The sequence below is a fragment of the Dendropsophus ebraccatus genome, chromosome 11 (assembly GCF_027789765.1).
Source record: "Dendropsophus ebraccatus isolate aDenEbr1 chromosome 11, aDenEbr1.pat, whole genome shotgun sequence".
NCBI lineage: Eukaryota > Metazoa > Chordata > Amphibia > Anura > Hylidae > Dendropsophus > Dendropsophus ebraccatus.
In genome coordinates, this window is record NC_091464.1 from 26,781,853 (window position 1) to 26,808,132 (window position 26,280).

General features: G+C 41.7%; 1 protein-coding gene across 4 annotated transcripts in view; it reads left to right on the forward strand.

Moving 5' to 3' along the window:
• The window catches only part of SYTL5 (synaptotagmin like 5), a 159,590-nt gene that overhangs the window by 121,047 nt on the left and 12,263 nt on the right, over window positions 1-26,280 (forward strand). For 3 of the 4 annotated variants that reach the window (XM_069945560.1, XM_069945559.1, XM_069945561.1), the window contains 3 exons: window positions 5,981-6,046; window positions 14,384-14,562; window positions 15,721-15,823. In XM_069945560.1, the coding sequence (XP_069801661.1) occupies window positions 5,981-6,046; window positions 14,384-14,562; window positions 15,721-15,823 (348 nt within the window). The remainder of the gene's footprint in view (window positions 1-5,980; window positions 6,047-14,383; window positions 14,563-15,720; window positions 15,824-26,280) is intronic. The other variant, XM_069945562.1, reaches the window with a different exon arrangement.

The following is a 26,280-nucleotide window of genomic DNA, read 5'->3' on the forward strand; positions in this document are numbered from 1 at the left end:
CGTCGTTATCATTTACAAATTTTTCAATATATTTAAAGACAACGATCAGTTGACATTGTGCATGTCGGCCTTTTAACATTAGCTATTACACCAAGCAGCATACAGCCGATTACACCCAGCCGAATACAGCCGATAATCGCTTGGTGTAATAGGCCTTTAAACATAAGGTGAGAGGAATGGAGATTTGTTCAGGTAGTCCCAGCTATAGAAATAGCTTGACGATCTTTAGATGTTTTTTTCAAAGTCTGGACGATGATATTATTGTCGTTTTCTGCAGCACAAAGCCAAGCAGGACTCAATAAGACAATAAAGTACTGTGAAATTATTCTCTGTTATCTCTCAGTCCAACCCTGTGGTTTATAGATGTTGAATAGGAGACATCAAAAACCTCAAAGCATACAGATAATCTTGTTAGATCTGCAGTTGGTCCTGTCACCGCTGTCTAGGTATTATGGTAATGAGGAGGAGATGTTATCCTCCTGTGATGGTGTCTACCCATTGTGTTAAGTGAATAGCCATCCAAGTCGAAATAACTGAGAAAATTATGATGGTTTGAGGTTCAGGTTATGTGAAATGATAATTTGATAATTTTTCCACCATCCTGTATTTGCATTAGGTAAGCCATAAGGGTCACACATAAAACAGCATACATAATCTATATCATAAAAATCAAAGTCTGTCTGTCTGTCTGTCCTTCTGTCTGTCTGTCTGTCCTCTATAGACTTCCAAACGCCTGAACCGTTTGACCCCAAATTTGGCACACAGATACATTGGGTGCCCGGGAAGGTTATTGCGAAGTCCCGTCCCTGTACAGGAGGGGAGGGGGAGGGGAAAGAGAGGCGCCCCATAGAGATGAATGGGAAAATCTCCTCACTGCAAACACAGGTGATATAATTAGCTGCAGCAGACACGGCAGTTGGAGCCTTAGCAACCAATAGGATTACTGCTTTCATTTTCACAGGGAGCAATGGTTGCTAGGGCAGCTGCCTCACAACATCCACAGTAATAACTGGTAGACCCCCTACTCCATCTATACAGTATATGTATACAGGACCCCCTACTCCATCTATACAGTACATATATATACAGGCCCCCCTACTCCATCTATACAGTACATATATATACAGGACCCCCTACTCCATCTATACAGTACATGTATATACAGGACCCCCTACTCCATCTATACAGTACATGTATATACAGGACCCCCTACTCCATCTATACAGTATATGTATATACAGGACCCCTACTCCATCTATACAGTACATGTATATACAGGACCCCCTACTCCATCTATACAGTACATGTATATACAGGACCCCCTACTCCATCTATACAGTACATGTATATACAGGACCCCCTACTCCATCTATACAGTACATGTATACAGGGCCCCCTACTCCATCTATACAGTACATGTATATACAGGACCTCCTACTCCATCTATACAGTACATGTATACAGGGCCCCCTACTCCATCTATACAGTACATGTATATACAGGGCCCCTACTCCATCTATACAGTACATGTATATACAGGACCCCCTACTCCATCTATACTGTACATGTATATACAGGGCCCCCTACTCCATCTATACGGTACATGTATATACTGGACCCCCTACTCCATCTATACAGTACATGTATATACAGGACCCCCTACTCCATCTATACAGTACATGTATATACAGGGCCCACTACTGCATCTATACAGTACATGTATACAGGGCCCCCTACTCCATCTATACAGTACATGTATATACAGGGCCCCTTACTCCATCTATACAGTACATGTATATACAGGACCCCCTACTCCATCCATACAGTACATGTATATACAGAACCCCCTACTCCATCTATACAGTACATGTATATACAGGACCCCCTACTCCATCTATACAGTACATGTATATACAGGGCCCACTACTGCATCTATACAGTACATGTATACAGGGCCCCCTACTCCATCTATACAGTACATGTATATACAGGGCCCCTTACTCCATCTATACAGTACATGTATATACAGGACCCCCTACTCCATCTATACAGTACATATATATACAGGGCACTACAGGTATAGCAAACTGTGACTGGGTAACACTGCCACACCAGACCTGACCAATACCGCCATACTGTGACTGGATAACACTGCCATACCAGACCTGACCAATACCGCCATACTGTGACTGGATAACACTGCCATACCAGACCTGACCAATACTGCCATACTGTGACTGGATAACACTGTCATACCAGACCTGACCAATACCGCCATATACTGTGACTGGATAACACTGCCACACCAGACCTGACCAATACCGCCACACTGAGACTGGGTAACAGCGCCACACCAGACCTGACCAATACCACCATACTGTGACTGGATAACACTGCCACACCAGACCTGACCAATACCACCATACTTTGACTGGATAACACTGACACACCACACCAGACCTGACCAATACCACCATACTGTGATTGGATAACACTGCCACACCAGACCTGACCAATACCACCATACTGTGACTGGATAACACTGCCACACCAGACCTGACCAATACCACCATACTGTGACTGGATAACACTGTCATACCAGACCTGACCAATACCGCCATACTGTGACTGGATAACACTGTCATATAAGACCTGACCAATACCGACAAACTGTGAATGGATAACACCGCCACACCAGACCTGACCAATACCGCTATACTATGCTGGATAACACTGTCATACCAGACCTAACCAATAACACCATACTGTGACTGGATAACACTGCCATACCAGACCTGACCAATACCGCCATACTGTGACTGGATAACACTGCCATACCAGACCTGACCAATACCGGCAAACTGTGACTGGGTAACACCGCCACACCAGACCTGACCAATACCGCCATACTGTGACTGGATAACACCATCATATCAGACCTGACCAATACTGCCATACTGTGACTGGATAACACCGCTATACCAGACCTGACCAATACCACCATACCGTGACTGGATAACACCGCCACACCAGACCTGACCAATACCGCCATACTGTGACTGGATAACACTGCCATACGGGTAAATACAACCCTGCAGGTATACAGGACACTACAGGTATACAGGACCCCAAAACTATACACTACAGGTGCACGGGACCTCCACAAAACTATATACTACAGGTATACAGGACCCCAAACTTTACACTACAGGTATACAGGACCCCAAAACTATATACTACAGGTATACAGGACCTCCACCAACTATATACTTCAGGTATACAGGACCTCCACCAACTATATACTACAGGTATACAGGACCCCAAACTATACACTACAGGTATACAGGACCCCAAAACTATACACTACAGGTATACAGAAACTCCACCAACTATATACTACGGGTATACAGGACCTACATTAACTCTATAATATAGGTATACAGCACCTTCACCAACTCTATACTACAAGTATACAGGACCCCAAATATACTACAGGTATACAGGAACTCCACCAGCTATATACTACAGGTATATAGGACCCCAAACTATGCACTACAGGTATACAGGACCTCCACCAACTCTATACTATAGTTATACAGGACCCTCAAACTATTTACTACAGGTATACAGGACCCCCGAACTATATACTACAGGTATACAAGACCTCCACCAATTATACACTACAGGTATCCAGGACCCTCAAACTATAAACTACAGGTATACAAGACCTTCACCAACTATACATTACAGGTATACAGCACCAACTATATACTACAGGCATACAGGACCCCTGAACTATACAGTACAGGTATACAGGACCTTCACCAACTGTACACTGCAGGTATACAGGACCTCCCTCAACTATACACTACAGGTATACAGCCCCCCCAAATACACACTACAGGTATACAGACCCCCCAACTATGCACTACAGATATGCGAGACCCCTAAAAACTATACATTGTGGGTATACAGAACCCCTCCAACTATGCACTACAGGTATACACTAATTCCACTGATTAACTCAGATGAAACAATACCTTCAGCTTGGCCTCCTGGGCACCTTAGAACAAATCTAATTAACACACTGACACTTTATACCCGGGCAGCGCCGGGTACATTTTCTAGTTAATAATATAGAAACGTAAAATAAAATAAATCATGTACGTACAGCTTAGCTGAGGCCGAGATGTAGGTTCTCCAGATGTGAGTCCTTCGCAGGTCGGTCACAGAAGGTTCTGCATTTGCCCTAATTTTTATAGAAATAATAATGCTTTTGTCACAAACACTAAAAGAATTGAAGTGTTTGTCTTTGGCTCAGTGTTCGTGATGACTAAATAACTTTTTGTTTAAGTAAAACAGCTTCACATTGGCAGGAATATCAGGATTCAAGTCCAAATGTTCTTCCCATTCAAGTCTTATCTATAAAGACAGATTTTCTAATGAGCCATTACCTGTGAATAGAGATGGCGGATAGATGAGTTTGTCCTTTGGTTGTTTGGACAGCTTACTGGGGCAATGGGTTTCCCAATCTGCTATCCACTATCTGGTTCTAATTTAAATAAACTAACAATAGAAGTCACTGTGATCATTAATCTGACTATAAATGATTATATATCTGTGACATTAAATGATCGCTGGATTGTTGGAATATTTTTAATTTGCGACGACAGGTATAGGGCCTTTCCTAATACAAGAGTAGTGTTGAGCGGATATGTCAAAATGTTCGGGTTCGGCAACGCTATCCCAATGCTCTGTGTTTGATTCCCCGCACCTGCGAAAGTTGGGTGCCGCCCTAGTGAGTCCTGGAAAACATGGGCAGTATTCATGTTTTCTGGCAGCCCTAGGAAGGCACCCAACTTCTGCAGCCGCAGGGGCTCGAACACCGAGCATTTTGGTTTGGATAACATTGCAAAACCCGTAAATTTTGACAGATCCGCTCAACGCTATACACAGCCATTTATAAGTCTTAGGGCCAGTTCACACGGAGTACAACTCCGGAATCCCGCCAGCCTCCGTGTCATACCAGCAGTCTATGGGAGGGATTGCGCCTCCTCTTTCTGCATGGAAGAACTGACATGTCAATTCTTCCAAGTGGAGAGAGGAGGCGTGTAAGCCGTCCCATAGACTGCCAGCATGACACGGAGACTGGCGGGATTCCGCGGCGGAGAGTTGCGCCGCAGAAATCCACCAGTTTTACTCAGTGTGAACTGGCCCTTATCTAATAAGGAGCTTCTGTATAACATAATAAACATACATGTGCATGTTCAGTGCAAATTTAGGATACTCATTATAATGTCAATATGTGTCAGCTCACCAGAAATATCAGTCCTCATGTTTCGGACGCAGGCATGTCCTTGTTCACTGATGAGCATCAGTAAGCAAGGATGTGCGTTTGTCTGAAACATGTCTGGTTACTAGTGGGGTCACTGCACATTGGTGTTTTGTATGCTGCTCATATTGGAATAAAAAAAAACCATTGTGTCCAAGATTGCTGGATTAAGTCTATTGTATATTGCTTTACCAGAATCAGATCACGGGCAGCTATGGCCTTTTTTCTAATTCTAAGAGTTGCTTATTAGTTGTACTTGTGTCTCGGAGGCAGAATACTTCCATACTGACAGAATATTTAATAAAATAATAGTAGTTAATTATTTTCTAAATTGAACATCTAATCAATAGCATTTGATAACTTAAAACATTACCAATTTGTACCGATCTTACAAAATGCCAATGTCCACTTTTACTTTTTACAAATTTCAGGGACAAAAACAAATTGTAGTTTGGCAGCCATGTCTGTCACCTCTGATGGATTCCTCAGGCTTTGATCTACATATCGTTTGTAAAAACTTGACACATTTACTTCTATGCTTGCTGTGAATCTCCTTCTGACATTTCACTATTTTTTGGCTTTTTTCTTGGTGTGAGTCTCTAATTCTGTTATCATTGCTGCTTTCTGCTCTTCTTCTTCTCCTATAAGAATGCCCAGACAGTCTCGGACAGGAAGTGGAGCCACTTAAATGTCCCTGATGCTGATGCAGATACTGTGAGTTCTTTAAACTTATTTCTGTGTTTTCCTTTAACATTTTAACCCTTTATTTCCTCCTTTTTATTTCTATACTTGGTTCATTTATTTTCTATTGTTAGTGTTAACTATACAGGTGAATAGCATTGTTTCACCTTTATGAATTTCGAATATGACATCCAAGAACGGTCTCAGTTGATCAAATATTGATTTCATGGCATACATAGGTTGGACAAATGGATGGGAACAAATTGAGGTACAGTAATACCTCGGTTTTCGAACGCTTTGGAAATCGAACTGCTTGGTGTTCGAACGAAAATTTACCCAGAAGTAGTGTTTGGAATTCAAACTTTGCTCGGTTTTCGAGCGTTTTTGCGAGCGTGGATGGTGGGTTGTACCTGGCGAGTTAAGCAGTGGTGAGGCTTCACATACAGTACAGTGCTGTATAAGACTGCTGGAGTGCATATACAGTGCAGTAGTAGTACAGGCAGTGCACCACCATCTCCCATACATTACAGTGCTTGGATGGGGGGGGGGGCACTATACAGTAAAGGATGGGTGAGGAGTTGGTGACTAATGTACTATAATTGCTGGTTCTGATGAACATTTCTTATGTTTAATGTCCTGTACAGTATAGTGCTGTTCTGTAATGTACTGTAGTGATTATACTGAGCACTTATCAGTGTAACAAATGAGTATTGTAGGTAATTATTGGTGGCTGCTGGAACCAATTAATCACATTTACATTATTTCCTATGGGAAGACATTGCTCGGTTTTAAAACTGCCTTCCAGAACCAATTAAGTTCGAGAACCAAGGTACCACTGTATTGCTCAGTTTGCCTTGAAACCCCCATCTGTTTAATATTCCCTACTAGGGTATATGAACATCACTTAAAGGCAGATCCCATTTTGTTGTACCCATCTATTCATTTTATAACTGCTTAGTAGATAAGTTTTTTCCTTTCTCTCTCTCTCTCTCTCTCTCTATATATATATGTGTTATTCCCAATAATATGCATCTAAATATTAAGACATGCAGATGTTATAGAGGGGGTCCATCACTTGGCATTGCCCTTTATAATTTTGCTGAGGCTGCTGTAAAGAAAAAAAATTATGATACTTACCCCAGTCTCGCATACAGCTCCTTCAAGTTCCCTGCTTTAGAGACGAGAGGTCGGAGCGAGATATGTTCTCTCAGTCAATCAATGACCGCAGTGGTGTCCCATCACAGTGAATGGCTGAGCAGGCAAGTCATGTGAGTTGTCTTGCCTCAGAATCATGGAGAAACGTTGAGAAGCGGGGGAATGGAAAGAAATGCAGCAGGAGCTGCGAAGGACCACGGTAGACAATTATAACTGATATTGTTCTTCACAATTCTCTATGGGGCTGCTGAATGCTTCCAAGAGCCAAACTGTGAAGATTTAGGTGTCTCTATAGAGGATAAATAGAGCACAGGCTGCAGTGGCCTCACAGGTGCTCCACTCATTGTGGGCTGATTGCATTCCATTCCCAAGATTGGTGGTCGTACCCCTTACGATCAATTTTTTATCTGCCATCCTACAGATCGATGGGAATACCCCATAAATATTAATCGATTACATTAGATTGACAGGTTGTAGGACTGTATCTTACCTGCAGGAGTATATGGGCATAGTTCTATAAGGGGGATTGAGACAACCCCAAAAATTCTCATGTGACTCATGTAGAAATTCAACTGTAATGGAAAATTGTTAGCTTGTCAGTAGGTATCAAGTTTACTTCAGTATGGGAAAGAAATATAATTATAGGAGTCAGTGGCCATGTTTAGAGATAGCGTAAACATTTCTTTTATTATTGAATGATATCAGAAAACTATGACCGCCTATAACGGTATACAGCTGCAGCTTAGATGGTATTATATAGTGTTACTTTCTGTCTCATGCCCTGACACGTTGGTGCAATCAATAGCATATTAGGCTGACAGTGATGTGACACACTTTCATCTAAGGTAATGGAAGTCAATGGTAATGTATAGTCTCGCTGTTTATGGTTCCCTAGAGACTACTAGATGGTATGGCAGCTCTTGTAATGCTCAGGAGTGAAATATACAACTACATTAAGTATGGCTTATATAGCAAGAATGTTATAGCAAGAATGTTAGTGTGTATACAGAACCACAGGAAAACAGAAGAGACATGTACTCTACAGACATACATTATTCTAAAACGCTTTCATTTAAAAAGGTTGACCAGGAAAAAGTAAAGAGGTAGTGCGCGCTAAACATTTATTCACAAAATAACACACATTACAAAGTTATACAACTTTGTAATGTGTGTTATGTAAGTGAATTGCCCCCTTCCCCTTGTCCCCACCCCACTCCGGAAGTGTGGTGCATTATACTCACCGCATTAGTGTCAACCCCCGGCCGCCATCTTGTGACAACGACGACATCTTCGGGAGGCCGGCTGAACCACTCCAGCCGTCCCTCATGCCGGCCGCCCTCTGCCCCGTCAACAGCTGTCCAGCCGCGATTGGCTGAGCACAGTTATGCTCAGCTAATCGCAGCTGAGTAGGTTTTTCTATTACTATTACATCTCTGGTCCATAACTTAAAGCAAATCTGTACCGGCTGCCACTCAATTACCATTTTGTTCACTTTATCACACGATGTCCAGTCCAGGGCTCAGCCTTTCTCATGGAACGGTATTTAGGCCTCCTTGACTACGCCAGGAATCAAGGAGGAGTGGCCTAAAGCATCCGTGCCCTAGGCCTGGAGCTGCAGTGCTGCCGCATGCAGAGGGGGCGTGGCCTCTGCGTGCTCCACATTTAACATTTTCCCAGCAAAAATGTTAACAAAACCTACTCCAGCTTTGAGTTGGCATTGGTTTCATTGGGTTTTATGTAGAGGCAATTCGCAAGGTATTGCTACAAACGTCAGACTTAATAAATGTGTTAACAAGTACCCCCAGTATCATGAAGCTCTAAACATGCTGCGTGTTTCATACATTTAAAGTGGGGTGTAACTATAGGTGGTGTAGAGGTGGCATTCACACTGGGCCCTGGTGCTTGAGGGAACCCCAAGGCACCTCCACTCCATAAGAAGACACCAGTATTATAAATGGCACATTGTAGGCCCAGAGGAGATATATATATATATATACATATATATATATGGGTTGGACCCCCTTTTGCCTTCAGAACTGCCTCAATTCTTCGTGGCATAGATTCAACAAGGTGCTGGAAGCTTCCTCAGAGGTTTTGGTCCATATTGACATGATGGCATCACACAGTTGCCGCAGATTTGTCGGCTGCACATCCATGATGCCAATCTCCCGTTCCACCACATCCCAAAGATGCTCTATTGGATTGAGATCTGGTGACTGTGGAGGCCATTTGAGTACAGTGAACTCATTGTCATGTTCAAGCAGAAATCGAGACTCATCAGACCAGGCAACGTTTTTCCAATCTTCTACTGTCCAATTTCGATGAGCTTGTGCAAATTGTAGCCTCAGTTTCCTGTTCTTAGCTGAAAGGAGTGGCACCCGGTGTGGTCTTTTGCTGCTGTAGCCCATCTGCCTCAAAGTTGGACGTACTGTGCGTTCAGAGATGCTCTTCTGCCTACCTTGGCTGTAACGGTTGGCTATTTGAGTCACTGTTGCCTTTCTATCAGCTCGAACCAGTCTGCCCATTCTCCTCTGACCTCTGGCATCAACAAGGCATTTCCGCCCACAGAACTGCCGCTCACTGGATGTTTTTTCTTTTTCGGACCATTCTCTGTAAATCCTAGAGATGGTTGTGCGTGAAAATCCCAGTAGATCAGCAGTTTCTGAAATACTCAGACCAGCCCTTCTGGCACCAACAACCATGCCACGTTCAAAGGCACTCAAATCACCTTTCTTCCCCATACTGATGCTCGGTTTGAACTGCAGGAGATTGTCTTGACCATGTCTACATGCCTAAATGCACTGAGTTGCCGCCATGTGATTGGCTGATTAGAAATTAAGTGGTAACGTGCAGTTGGACAGGTGTACCTAATAAAGTGGCCGGTGAGTGTATGTATATATATATATATATATATATATATATATATATATATATATATTGCCAGCAAATTTATTCTTTTGAATCTTGGTATTCTTTCCAGTCTGGAGAGCAGGAGAGGTTTTCTATGGAGAGTTGCTGCTGCTCTGGGCAGTTCCTGACATGGACAGATGTGGCAGCAGAGAGCACTGTGTCAGGGTGGAAAGAAAACGCCACTTTCTGCATGACATACAGCAGCTGATAAGTACTGGGAGACTTGAGATTTTTTAATAGAAGTAAATTACAAATCTCTGGCACTTTCTGGCACCAGTTGATTTGAAAGAATTTTTTGTTGGGGGAAACTATGCTTTTAAGGGATTCTATAGGTAGCAATAAAGTTAGTTGAAATAAAGTATACAATCTCTCTCCTTCTTTCGATTTTCTAACTGCTAACTAAAATATTAAGAGTACGCTTGCTCTTGGGTTGCCATAGCAACATGAACAGACTAACGCTACGTGGTTTGCCTGTAATGTAACTTCCTCTAAAACACATTCATAAGAGTACATGTCACATGGCCAGTCATGCATATACAGGTATTGATGCTAAAGCTGGGACCCCAGAATATGCCTACTATTTTCATTACTGTTGTATTTTTAGTGTGGAAAGGTATATATATTAGTATCCTTTTACGATCAATTACACTGTTATTCTTACTTCACCACTTTATGGTGAAAATGTGTTCTTAAAGAGACTCTGTAGCTTTTTGCTGTCCTATCTCAGGGTAGCATAAACTAGAGACAGAGAAGCTGAGCAGAATGATGTATCACTTACATTGTTCTATGCTACTGATCCAGAGATATCCTCCTGAATTACACAGACAATAGGTAGTGGTCTCCATTATGTGCGTGAGCCCAGTAGTCCTGGATATTCATGAGAAGCAGAAAACTCCGCCCACCAGCTGCTGATTGGCAGTTATCTATCCAAGCTGTGTATAGGCATCAACTGTCAATCAGCAGCTGTAGGGTGGAGGGAGGGGTGTGGCAAGAATCCTATTCTCCTGCATATTAGGAGAACGACTGAACAAAATGATATAAGTAATACACCGATCTGTTTAGCATTTCTGTTACTAGTTTATACTGCCCTCATTTAAGGCGGCATAAACCTAGTGACAGATTTCCTTTAATTTATTTATTTAATGAATAATATTTTTGCATTGGCTGGTTATTATAGCTTTTACTTAGCAATAGCATCTGTAGGGAGTAGGCGGCACATCCTGATGGCAATGCTAGGTTTTATTTATACTTTAATGTTCTATTAGATAATACCCTGACCCAAATGATGAACTCTAACATCCTTATGTGAAATTGCATAGCTTGAATAGAAGAAGTGGATGTAATCCCTTTTGTTTTTAACACCTTTTTGGCATTCGTCCTCCGGAGCTGTGATTAGTTTTACAGCTCTTTTAAATCTCTTCTTAAATGCTGCATTAGGTTGCTCAGCTACTGTGAAGACTTTGTTAAAAGAAAAAAAAAGGGAAAATCAATATAAGATATTTCAAAGACTGTTACCCTGGGCCCCTTGTCAGGCACTTGGCAGTTTATGGATAGGTTTGAAGATTCCACTTGAAATAGCCGAGATGAGGCAGAACCTTGGATAGTCCTTTCTACTGTACAAAACAAATGGAGAGGATTACACAGCACATTGTGCCGGGTCTGGATTCACATTAATCCCCACTTTCTATTTAGGTTGACACTCAATAGTTATTGATTATAGCACCGTGAATCAATACGTGTTGGGAATGACACTAGTAAATGAGTCTCTAACATGATTAAAATTACAATTACCGTTTGGACACTACAAGACAAAGATGAGCCGTAAACTCCTCAATATCATCAATCATATATAACCTTTTAACTTAGTTTTCTCTCATAATGGGCTGGTAGGGTGCCATCCTATCCATTTTTTAATCAGTAAAAGGCTTTCTCTGTAGCTTCTTAAAGTGATAAGATGACCCCAGTTTTTCTGTGTGCTGATATTGGCACCATCAGTTACAGACAGTGTCAATAAGGCGGGGCTTAGTGTCCAATGTGCCCCCTCTTCCTGTCTCAGTCTAGTGCTGTTATTCACACTCCCTCTGTGATGAGGCTGGGAAGGGAGGGTTTAATGGATGCTAAGCTCCGCCTTAGTGACACCCTCTGTAACTGATGGTGCCATTAACAGGACACAGTTGGTATTGTAGTATAGTAAAATGGCATCTTTTGGAGATCGTTGGAGATTAGTCTTTAAAGAGATTCTGTCAAACTATTTTTCCTGTGTGCTATTATTGGCACCATCAGTTACAGAGTGTCACCAAGGCGGGGCTTAGCGTCCATTGAGCCCCATCTCCCTTCCTCATGACAGAGAGAGTGTGGATAACATCATTAGACCGTGGCATGGAGAGGGGGCTCAATGGACACTAATGGATGTAAGATTAAAGTGATACTGTCAACCCCCTTACTCTATGTGCGGTTTTCTGCACCTTAAAGGGGTATTCCACTCAAACATAACTTTTGATATGTTGCTGCCCAAGGTGAGACTAACAATTCCTTCCATACTTGTTATTATGTATTCAGTCTCCTTCCTTCAGTTCTGAGCTACTGCTGCTTTCTGCTTAAAACACAAAAATCTGTATGTGAGCCTTACTCTCTGTCTCCCCCTCCTCTTTTCTGAGACAGCTGATGTAAACAAGTCCCTGACTGACTTTATCTGCAACATTGTAGCTGGTAATGCTGGAAGGGTTAATCAGAGGTCAGGTTGCTAATGAGCTCACTGTGATTAACCCTTCCGGCATTACAAAGAAGCCACAATGTTACAGATAAAACCAGCCAGGGATTTGTTTACATCAGCTGTCTCAGAAGAGAGGGGGAGGGAGACAGTGAGAAAGGCTCACACACAGATTTTGGGTCTTTAGCAGAAAGCAGCAGCTCAGAACTGGGGGAAGGAGACTGAATAGATAACACATGTGGAAGGAATAGTTAGCCTCACCAGGTGCAGCAACATATGAAAAGTTATGTTTGAGTAGGATACCCCTTTACATGCTGCACATTCAATGATATACCTGTATAAAACTTTTCTGCGTCCCTTCTTTCTGCTCCAAAATTGCTTCATTTCATCAGTGGACAGTGTCACCTAGGCGGGGTTTCATGGCAGTTGGGGCCTCTCCCCAGCTGAGAGATGGGGCCCAACTGCTGTGAAGCCCCGCCTAGTCGACACTGTTAACCAATTAAGTATAGCGAGAGTAAGAGGGGCTTACAGTATCACTTTTTTATTGTTATATGGGAACTACTATTTGTGCTACCAGATATCCTGGGACATGCCTATATGTCACACAAAGGCTACCACACTTATTTTTTTATGCCTTTTCTAAGATGCCCCTGTAATAGTATAACAGGTCCAGTTAGTTATTAATTGCCACAGTCTACATCCATGACCCTATCTTGAGCATAATTGAGTTAAATAAAAAATACCCCTTTAATTTGGTCTAACAAGGGCCAGTTCACACTAAGCAAAAGGTGAGGAATTTCCTCACTGAATCCTTGCTTAAAGGGGTTGGCCACTTTATAGTAAAATTGCTCAGTGTACAGTATTAGTAAGTGTAGTCACTGAATATACTGACAGCAGCTCCCTGTGTACCTCATAGAGCTAAAATCAGACTCTCCTCCTCCAGGCTGTGCTGTCCTGCTCTGTGGTGTTTTGGTCCATAAGATGGCCGATATGGAGGAGCATGTGACCAGGCCCCGCACCCCTTTGTCCACCACTGAGCCTGTATATGTCTATGGAGAACACAGTGGACAGGGCATGGTCACATGCTCCTCCATGTCAGCCATTTTGTGGACTGAAACAAAACAGAGCAGGGCAGCCCAGCCTGGAGGAGGGTAGTCTGATTTAAGCTCTATGAGGTACACAGGGAGCTACTGTCAGTATATACAGTGAGTACACTTACTAATACTTTGTACTGACCTATTTTACTATAGCGTGGTCAACCCCTTTAAAATTCTGCCCAAAAAATTGGTGCAGAGCAATTATACATTGAGTTCAATGGGACTTCCGCTCTGCTGTTCACATGGCAGAATTTCGACGCCAAAATCTCTTTACTTGGACACTAGATATTTCCTATATTTTTGCAGAGCTACCACACAGTCCATTGGAAAGTAAAATAGTCCTTTGTCCATGCCTCCATTGCTTCCAAGCTTCCAATGACCAACATCTTGCCTGCTTTCTACAATAACCAATGGGCATAACCATAAGAAGTATATGTTATCCTGCTCCATGAACCATGTATGTGAGGTAAAAGTTTACATTTTTCTGTTTTATTTCAGGCAAGTATTAATAGCACTGTAAGTGCCTACAGTGAAAACTGGGACTATGATAATGTGAAAGTCTCCGGAGAAATCATATTAAATCTTAATTACAGCTATAAAACAGGCGCTTTGAATGTTCTGGTGAAGAGCTGTAAAAACCTCGCAGTGGCCGATGAGAAAAAGAACAAAACCGACCCGTAAGATTCTCTTTGTCTCTGTATACTATTCATTACTTTACATAGAAAGAATTATTTATTATATAGATATCTGTGCACCTTGTTATATGGGGTTTGTATAATGTTATTGCATTATAAATGAGGCTTCAGTATTCTGTAGAAGACAACATGCATTTGGGTTTCTCTTCTGCTTTTGCAGCATTGTTGCTTTATACATAATGGGGAACATTTATCAAACATGGTGTAAAGTGAGACTGGCTCAGTCGCCCCTAGCAACCAATCAGATTCCACCTTCCATTTTCCAAGTAGTCTGTGAGGAATAAAAGGTGGAATCTGATTGGTTGCTAGGGGCGACTGAGCCAGTTTCACACCATATTGATAAATCTCCCCTTATATATTTTCTTTATGCACTACCATAACCCTGTATGTGTAAGGAGAGAACTAGTACTACACAGAAATTTGTAGAGAATGGATTTATATATAGTGCTATGTTCTTTCTTTACATATACAGGCTAAGGCTATGTTCACACACTGTAAAAAAAAAAATGGATGTAATTTTAAGGTATAAATACTAGAGATGAGCGAACCTGGAGCATGCTCGAGTCGATCCGAACCCGAACTTTCGGCATTTGATTAGCGGTGGCTGCTGAAGTTGGATAAAGCCCTAAGGCTATGTGGAGATTATGGATATAGTCATTGGCTGTATCCATGTTTTCCAGTCAACCTTAGAGCTTCAGCAGCCCCAGCTAATCAAATACCGATCGTTCGGGTTCAGATGGACTCGAACACGAACCCGGTTCGCTCATCTCTAATAAATACGGCCATATTTTTTGATATAATAATATGCTGTAAAATCAATAGGAAATTTGCCGGCAGTGCACACACTGTATGGAATAACATCCGTAATTGATTACAACTATATAAATCATAAACATGCTCATTCTTTACAACCTGCTTTAGCAAAATACAGTTTTATTATATACTGTACACTGTTTTATGTTCATTCCAAATTACCACCATATTTAGGTTTTATTTTACAGTGCGTGCGTCTGTAAATAATATATAAGAAGGATAAATTGGTGGGGGCACAGGAGATTAAAAAATAAATAAAAAAAAAAAAAAAAATATATATATATATATATATTTGTGTACATTACTCTACCCAATATTGTGTTTTAGGTATGTAAAGGCGTACCTTCTCCCAGACAAGTCACGCCAGAGCAAACGGAAGACAAAAATAAAGACCAACACAACTAATCCTGAGTTTAATGAAGTTCTCAAGGTATGAGATACAATTATATGTAATTATCTAGAAATTGGGATATATAAATATATGTAGATTGAGTCCCCTCTCACATCATTGTTTACATTGCCAGTATACATAAACATAAGTTCATAAAGGTATTATACTGTATACTACGCCATACCTGCAGGGACACCATTGATTATAGTAGAGCAAATGTAGTCTACTACAAACACGATGTATACCTTTGGGGGAATGGACTGAACGTATTTACTAGTAGTGTATGCCCACAACACAGTATATGGGGTTGTTCACCAAAAAGATTTTTCTTTCATATCAACTGGTCCCAGCAAGTGCCAGAGATTTGTAATTTCTTTCTATTAAAAAAAACTTCAAGTATTCCAGCACTTATCAGCTGCTGTATGTCCTGCAGGAAGTTGTATTATTTCCAGTCTGGAGAGCAAGAGAGGTTCTCTATGGGGATTTGCTCCGGCTCTGGACAGTTCCTGTCATGGACAGAGCAGAGGTGCCTGCAGAACATACATCAGCTGAGAAGTACTGGAAGACTTGAGATTTTTTTAATAGAAGGAAATTACAAATCTCAGTTGATTTGAAAGAAAAAAATGTGAACTACACCTTTAATACCTTGTTAACAGTATTGTGATGTATACCGACAACGTAGCTTCCAACTGTCTTAATGAAAGGAAATAGGGGTCATTTTGCACAACGCATAAAATTGGGTAAATTTCATTGCCTGCCTTTGCTGCTTGCTTTATTGGCATCTTATTAGAGACAGATTTCCCGAACATTAGTTTTGTGAAGCAGAAGTGCTCCGCATCACTGAGGCAAAGTCTCTCCTCATATTTATTCCTGTCATTCAAGCATAATGGGTTCTGATTGCTCTCCCTGCCTGCAATGTAAAATAACACATTATAGAACAAAGTGCACCAGATTAACATCTCCCCGTTAAGTGCTGAGCAACACTTTTCCCCCTCTCCCTTGCCTTAGATTTGGTCATGTTTTTTTTATTTTTTTTTTATTTCTGTGTCTCTTCATCAGTGCACGAGACATACCCTATTTGCTCCTTGTGATGTAACCTAGCAACGATCAGACATTTTCTAGTAAAAATTAGAGGAACGAAGCACCGAGGAGCTTAAGCAGGGATCAGCCTTGGCTACTTAGTGTTTTGTAGTACAAGTAAATCTTTTTTCCCCGTAATATGCACATTACAAGACACCGAGAAATCGTTGGTCGTTTAATAGAATTTGGACCCATTTTTATCGTTGATCATTTACAAATCGTTTGCATGTAATAAGACGTCGTTCGCAGTATTGGTGAACGCAGTGGCGACGACAGGACAAACACAATAACGATCATAAGTAACAATCATTGTTCCGTGTAATTGGGTGAACGATTTCAGGGCGGTTGCCATAGCGGACATTTGAGTTCGTTTATCGCTAATCGTCGAAAAATCGCTTCATGTAATAGTACCCTTAGCGTTCACAGTATATGCCGCATATATCTCCAAACCAAGAGGAAGAAACATTGGGGGAGATTTATCAAACATGGTGTAAAGTAGAACTGGCTCAGTTTCCCCTAGCAACCAATCAGATTCCACCTTTCATTCCTCACAGATTGTTTGGAAAATTAAAGGTGGAATCTGATTGGTTGCTAGGGGCAACTGAGCCAATTCTACTTTACACCAGTTTGATAAATCTCCCCCATTGTATTGTATATTAAAGGGATGCTCCAAGAGTGGGAAAAAAAAGCTCTGTGGATTATAATATATAACACATACTCAACCGCTAAAGGGACTGGCCACTTTATTGTAAAAAAAATCATTTAAATTGCAATTCATTTAATTTAAAGGGGTTGTTCAGACTTAAAGGGAACCTGTCACCCCCCGTGCCGGGGTGACAGGCTCCCGACCCCCCGTTAGAGCCCCCTATACTCACCTAATCCCGCCGGGTCCCGCTTCTGGAGGTGGTCGGGTGATGATGTGTCGGTTCTTCTCAAAGGAGAAGTCCAGCCATTTTTAAAACCTGGCAGGAGGGAATTTGATCAGGAGTAGGCACTCACCTCTCTCTGTGCCCGCGGTGAGCGGCAGGACTGGCCTCCAGACTCACATTGGGCACTGTGATCTCCAGAACTGACATGTCAGGACCCGGCTGATGGACTGGACACTTAGCCAGACAGTGACTGGGATGGGACGCCGCTCCAGTCACTGATTGGCTGAAGTCGTGACGTCATCACAACTCGTTGGAAAATGCCTTTCGGCAGGGGTCCCGGGGCTGGACATGCTGCTCACTGCAGGCACGGGAAGATGTAAGTTCGTACTCCTGATCGAATTCCCCCCTGCTAGCTAACAGATTTTAAAAATGGCCAGACTTCTTCTTTAATGAGAAAGGCCCATGCCCTTTCTTCCCTGTCCGTGTAGCTCAGACATCGATTCTGTCCATAAGATGGCTGCACATGGAGAAGCATGTGACATACACGTCACTATACGACCGCCATAGGAGTACACTTTGTGCCACTGCACCTGACACATAATGACACAACGTATATACAGTAAATGCTTCCCCACGTGCAGCCAGATTATGGACTTTCATTAATAATAAAATGAATCTTGGTTTTGATGCATATGCAGCATCTATTGTGATCACTAAGATAGCACTTTATATGATGACTTGTAATGGACACATTAGGAAAATAAGATTTATTTGTACTATTAAACACCAAGGACCTATCCGTGTCTAAGCAGCATAATAGAAATATACCAATAGCTTCTCATCAAGTATTTTAGAATACTTTTTTTTTTTTTTTTTAATCTCCATCATAGTATAGACTAGGCTAGATTATGCTGTAATTTTTTCTGTAACTAAAGCCACTCCCACTTTACAGAGACCACCCCTTTTAACTAAGGCCCCACCCTATTTTAGTAGAAAGTGTTGAAAAAGCACTGGGTATGGGGTAGTATTCTGACGCATTTACAATAATAAATTTGAGCGTGTGAGTGCAGCTCCGGGACATGCAGAACCTTCTCACTAAACTGCATAAAGAAAAGTCAGGTCTGTACTTCAATCCAGTAAATGGATACATATTCAGGCCCGTATTTACCACTAGGCACTCGTGGTCCGGTGCCTAGGGCAGCACCTTGCAGGGGGGCAAAACCAGGGAGCAGGGGAAAAAAAACAACAACCTTTTTTTGTTTTTATTTTTTTAGTCTCTCACGTCTCAGTCAGACTTGCCAGTAAATCTGGTGACGTTTTGAGGGGGGTGGGGGGGAGGTATAATCAGGTCTGGTGTGGCAGTATTGTTCAGGTCTGGTATGGCTGTGACGCCTGGAGCTATTACGGACCAATCTATTAATCCTGTGGTGAAAATTCCTTCAGACAATATGCAGACGGCTCTAATCTTCATTCAATTTGGAAATCTGTTTTAAACAGTTAAAAACCATAAAAATGTGATTCAGACAACGTTTCTACATGTAAAGAACTGCATGTGGCCGAAACCAGGCTCCCCCACGATGGGGCGTCTTCATACGGCCCTGTACATATTGGGGGAGATTTATCAAAGGGTGTAAAATTTAGACTGGTGCAAACAACCCACAGCAACCAATCACAGCTCAGCTTTAGGCAGTGCTGAAAGGAAAGAGGAACTGTGATTGGTTGCTGTGGCCAGTTTGCACCAGTCTAAATTTTACACCCTTTGATAAATCTCCCCCTATGTGTATGAAGAAAGAAGATGTATGTTTGATAATAAAGCTGCTTTATAAGAGGCACTTAGGGTCTTAAATGCGGTGAGTCAATGAGTTCACATTGTTACTTCCACTGGTATTCCTCCATCTGCTGGATACAAGCACTCGTGAAGGAGACAGCTAAGACACACATACTGTACTTTATACTCTTGGAAATAAACTGTGCGACCTTAACAAAGTTCTTATTTTGTGTATTATTTTATTAACTCATCTCCAAGTAAACCAAGTTATTGGGTTTTTGGTTTATTGGTATAATATCGATCCCAGTAGAGATAATCATATGGATATGGATGTTTAACAGGGCTTACAAATAAGTGTCCTTTAAAATGTATTACCATGTTTCTCTGAAAATAAGACAGGGTCCTAAATTATTTTATTCTCTGAAAAAGGGGCTAGGACTTATTTTTTGGGGTACATCTTATTTTCAGAGAATCAAAGTATGCCCCTACACTGTAGCTCCACTCTATATGGTAGTTGGTCACCATACTGAATGTCCCACTGTTGCTAGGCCCCCATACTGTATACATCCCCCGCTACAGGAAGTCCCCATAATGTATAACTCCCCCCCCCCCCCCCTCTGTAGTTGTTCCCCTTCACTGTATACATGCCCCTCTGCAGGTAGTCCCCATAATGTATACCTCCCTCCTCTGCAGGTAGCCCCCATACTGTATACATCCCTCTCCCCTCTGTATTTGTTCTCTCATACTGTATACATCCACCACTGCAGGTAGTCCCCATAATGAATACCTCCCTCCCCCCCTCTGTAGTTGTTCCCCTTTACTGTATACATCCCCCTCTGCAGGTAGTCCCCATAATGTATACCCCCCCCCCTCTGTAGTTGTTCCCCTATACTGTATACATGCCCCTCTGCAGGTAGTCCCTATACTGTATACATCCCTCTCCCCTCTGTATTTGTTCTCTCATACTGTATACACCCCCCTCTGCAGGTAGTCCCCATAATGTATACCTCCCTCCCCCCCTCTGTAGTTGTTCCCCTATACTGTATACATACCCCTCTGCAGGTAGTCCCCATAATGTCATACAATGGGGATTGGAGCCAGCGTGTAGTGCTTATCCAACAATTATACAATAGTGGAAAATGATAAGTAAGCAGAAGATAGACTCACTTTTTGCCGTCTTTATATTTTATTCATTTTCTTATACGTATTTTCAGCTGAGGAGGCTTTGGAGGTCTGCATCCACGGAGTTGGCGTGGGTCCCGTCTACCACGCGACGTTTCGAGGGCGTGTCCCTCTTACTCATGCGTGCCGACGGGATACACCCCTCTCCCTTTTACTCCATACAGCCCGGCCTCTAATTATGACATCATGAGTGATATTTCAGGTAAATAAATCATTACATATGCATTTTGCTGTATTACATACATGAATAATATACATTTCAGCGTATAATGTACCGGACGTTAGTAAAAGGTAATGAAAGGTTCTTATATTAACCCTTATAGGAATTATCTAAAACTACATATTTAATTTAACCCTTTGGGTTCCACGCTATCCAATGTTCTTATCCAATAGCATTCCCTTTGTAAGGGACCATCGTCATAATGAATAAAAGTGATTACTTATTGGAAGCTATGCAGCAGCTAAGTGATAGTACTGTATACAGGAAATTGAATGGGGATCCTACTCCCATATATCAACGAGAAATAGAAAAATTTATAGAAGAAGCGGTCATAACACATATCATAAGCGAAAAAACAGCAGAAGCACTTAGAGTTGAAGAACCACGGACACGAGTACTGTATCTGGCTGCGAAAATCCACAAATCGTTACAAAAACCTCCTGGATACCCAATTGTTTTACTGATTGGATCATTATTACAACCACCAGCAATATATGTGGACAGCTTCTTGCAGGAAATTATAAAAACTTTTCCGAGATGCCTGAGGCAGCCGCAGGACTTTTTATGCAAAGTTAAACAAATTTCTATGACTAACATCACATATTTGTGTACAATGGACGTACAATCCCTGTACACGAATATTCCGCATACTGAAAGCATGAAATACATGAGCCATTAATACAGGATTCCAGACTTACCAATCCCATGGTAAAATTTATCATGGGACTACTGGACTTTACATTATCCAAAAATTATTTTAGATTTAACGAGAATTATTATATACAGACGTACGGAGTCTCAATGGGCTCTTCTGTAGCATCCAGTGTTGCAAACATTTTTATAAAGATGTATGAAAGACAGTATGTTGTCCCCCGCATGGACACGTCGTCCACGTGGCTACGCTTCGTGGACGACGTGTTCATGGTGTGGAGCGACACAGAGGAAAAATTATTAATGTTTGTTGAACAGTTAAATGCTAGTCACGATACTATAAAATTCACTGTAGAATACCATCCACACACGATACATTACCTAGACGTGGAATTACATCTACATGAAGGACAACTAACCACGACACTATACACTAAAGACACGGATAAAAATAATTATTTACATAGAACTAGTTTTTTTTTATCCGCCACATGTATTTAGAAGTATAGTAAAGAGTCAACTTGAGAGAGTAGACAGAATTGTGAGTGAAAATACAGATAAAGAAACATGTAAAACTCGCATGATACAAAAATTCATAAACCGAGGATATGATTATAAACAAATGAAAACAATAAGAAAAGAACATACATATCCCAAACACCATACACGTGTCAAAACACAACATAGAGCTATTTTTGTTACAAAATATGACCATCATACAAACCTAATAAAACATACGGTAACCAAATATTGGGGATTCTTTCTTACAAAGGGACCCGAAGTTTGGCAAACTATTCCAAGACAAACCAATCTTTGCTTTACAGAAAGGTAAAAGCATAGCGAACAGAATAGTTAGGAGAGACAACAAGAAAGGATCAGTCAGTAGACAGAGATTTTTAAGGGCAAGGAAGAATGGCACCTACCCTTGTCTAAATTGCCAAAATTGCACGTCAATAATAAAGGGAGACACGATGTGTCACCCAACCAAAGGACATGAAATTCCATTAAGGGGGTACCATACATGCTGTTCCAGCAATGTGGTATACCTCTTAAAATGCCCCTGCGGGAAAGCTTACGTAGGGCAAACCAGTAGACAAGTTAAGATCAGAATTAATGAACACAAAACCCTAATCAGGAAGTTTATAAGAAAAGAACAGATAGATGTAGAAGGAAAAACATTTGGGGAAACCACAGTAGCACGACATTTTAGGGAAAGGAGACACCAGGTACATGAGTTGAGGTGGCAAGTTTTGGAAGAGATTAATAATAGAGGCACACAGACCAGCGTCAGGAAAAGACTATTACAAAGGGAATGCTATTGGATAAGAACATTGGATAGCGTGGAACCCAAAGGGTTAAACGAAATATGTAGTTTTAGGTGATTCCTATAAGGGTTAATATAAGAACCTTTCATTACCTTTTACAAAGGTCCGGTACATTATACGCTGAAATGTATATTATTCATGTATGTAATACAGCAAAATGCATATGTAATGATTTATTTACCTGTAATATCACTCATGATGTCATAATTAGAGGCCGGGCTGTATGGAGTAAAAGGGAGAGGGATGTATCCCGTCGGCACGCATGAGTAAGAGGGACACGCCCTCGAAACGTCGCGTGGTAGACGGGACCCACGCCAACTCCGTGGATGCAGACCTCCAAAGCCTCCTCAGCTGAAAATATGTATAAGAAAATGAATAAAATATGAAGAAGGCAAAAAGTGAGTCTATCTCCTGCTTACTTATCATTTTCCACTATCGTATAATTGTTGCATAAGCACTACACGCTGGCTTCAATCCCCGTTGTATGAGTTTACCGGTGACTAGTGGTGGTCCACATTGTTTGAGCCAGACCTCGTATAAAGTTCACAGTCACAGACTTTACCTGAAAGTCCCCATAATGTATACCTCCCTCTCTGCAGGTAGCCTCCATACTGTATACATCCCTCTTCCCTCTGTATTTGTTCTCTCATACTGTATACATCCACCACTGCAGGTAGTCCCCATAATGTATACCTCCCTCCCCCCCTCTGTAGTTTTTTCCCTATACTGTATACATCCCCCTCTGCAGGAAGTCCCCATACTGTATACCTCCCCCTCTGTAGTTGGCCCATGTACCCACCGTCCCCCCATATTCAGTGTCCCCAACTGTACATCTTATTACCCCTCCTGCTTCCCCTGCAGCTTGTGTTGAGCAGATGGCGGCAGAGGATAGTAAGTTTGGCCCTGATTGGTTTATGCTCAGCACCCAGTGTCAGGGATCTGGTCAGCTGACTATAACTTGTGCTTATATTTGGAGTAGGACTTATATTTCAAGTCTGCAAAATGACTCTAGGTCTTATATATGGAGAAACATAGTAATAAAACAAAATCTGGACCCAGACTGGTAGACAGTACACAACTATAGTATTGTAGTATCGTAGTACTAACACTGGTATCTACACAAGGGACAATTGCCCAGAATGTTGTGAGTGTTCATAAATGAAAGGGAATCCTTGATTTACCTTTCATTCATAGTGTGGATCCCTCTAAGAGACAAACTATTTATGTTGGTGACATGGACTGAGCTTAAAGGGGTTATCCAGCACTACAAAAACATGGCCACTTTCTTCTTGAGACACCTTCACTCTTGTCTCCAGTTTGGTTGGGGTTTTACTGCTCAGTTTCATTGAAGTGAATGGAGATTAATTGCAAACCACATCTGAACTAGAGACAAGAGTCGTGTTGTCTCTAAAAGAAAGTGGCCATGTTTTTGTAGCACTGGATAAGCCCTTTAATAACAGGCAGCGAATAGCAGATTGCTGGGCAGTGAGACACCTAGTGGCCAAGCCTTTAGAGCTTTTCTGGGGTAAGAAGTCATTTTTGGTCAAATATTTTTTTTTTACCTAAATGTAATGTATCTGCTATCAAAGAGAAAAGTTGTTTGAACTGACAGCGACCTTTTAACTGTTGCACCTGGTTTTACTTTTACTTTTATCAGAATGATGTGAATTTATGGGAGGAATACAGGATTGGAATGGAAGCTTATTCATATTTTTAATAGAAATACAGGAATATGTTAGAGGCCTTAGATACTGCTTGTTGTGTATATTATAGTACAGTATATTAATATGTTGCTCTGCAACCCAATGAGGCAATAGATTGCTATAATCGCCTGACTACAGAACTACACATCATATTTTGTACATCTGAAGCGAGTTCTGGGGGTGTAGTGTAATTCATGTTTGCTATTCAAGCAGAACCAATACATTTACCAGCTGCTCCCTCCGCTAATGACATTGCAGTTCTCATCGTCTTCAGGCTGGACGCTTTCACAGCTTAGATTTTTCACCAGTGCCAGATTTAAGCAAAATGGTCTTCTAATGTGTACTGTCAGTTCCATGAACACCACAAATTTTTAGAATAAATAGGCTCTAGTACAGAGATGGAATCACTTAGGTATGGTTTCGAATTTTAAGTCACTGAAAGTCTCCGACTCTAATTTTTAATGTGACCTGAACGAGATTTCCTGGTCTGGACACTCTGGATTTTTAATGCCTTAAAGGGGTACTCCGGGTGGGGGTTATTTTTAGGGTATGGCCGGGGAAGGGGTGGGAATAGAGGCAGCCAGTCACTTATCTCCCCGGTTCCAGCGCTGGGTCCCGGATCGCCCCGCCCCCGTTCTCCTGTCTGGCTGTCGCTTCCTGGTCTGAGCTGCGTCTTAAGACGGGATGTCTTAAGGCAGCTCAGCCACTCAGCGGTCGGAGCGGGGTGGCGCGATCCGGGACCCAGCACTGGAACCGGTGAGGTAAGTTGCCAGCAGTCTCTATTTCCACCCTTTCTCAGGCCATACCCTAAAAATAACCCCCACCCGGAGTACCCCTTTAAACTAAGTAAACTGGTTTAAAGAGGTTATCCAAGATAACAAACAAACATAAAAAGCAGCACCACACCTGTTCCCAGGCTGTATGGGGTATTACAGGTAAAGCGAATGTACCTGTCTGGCTTGAAGCACTGGAGGTGGGCCCGCCCACTATAATGAAAACCCCCTCCCCTCTGTGACACAGCTCCATTAGAATCAATAGAGCCACGTGATAGAGGGAAGATTGAGGGAGAAGAGGACCGTGACGACCGTAATAGGTAATGTATACATTCTTTAACTTCCGGGGTCCGAAAGTGGGGGAAGGGGGCCAGACCGGGTATTTAACCACATTACAAAGTTATATAACTTTGTAATGTGTGTTTAATAAGCTAAAAAAAAATTTGTGGGAGTTGTCCTTTAAGTCTAGCTTCATTGACTCTACTATAGCAATTTACCAATATGTTTCAGTGGCATTTCTATTTGGGTAGATTTCCCTTTAACAGCTTCAAGGTACAAATACACTCCCACACCTTTATTTTATGGCATCGAAACTTAATCATCGGATGGTTAAATACCATCTAACATATAGGATATAGTCCATTAAGTCCCCCATTCATGGGATCATCATCTGACCCTAAAAAGTGACATTTTAATGGACTCTTATAATCCATCTACAAAGTATTTTCAGCTTATGGCCGCCATGTCTAGTGAAGGACACCATACCTTGGTATCTATTACTTTGTAAAGCAAGTAACTTCTATTTAATGACTGCGAATCTTCAGTTCATTTTCATTAAAGTTTGGAAACACAAATAGAGAATGCGTCTCTAAGGAGCGGAGTCATTACTGGGTAATAGATAACATTGATTTTTTACAAATTGTTT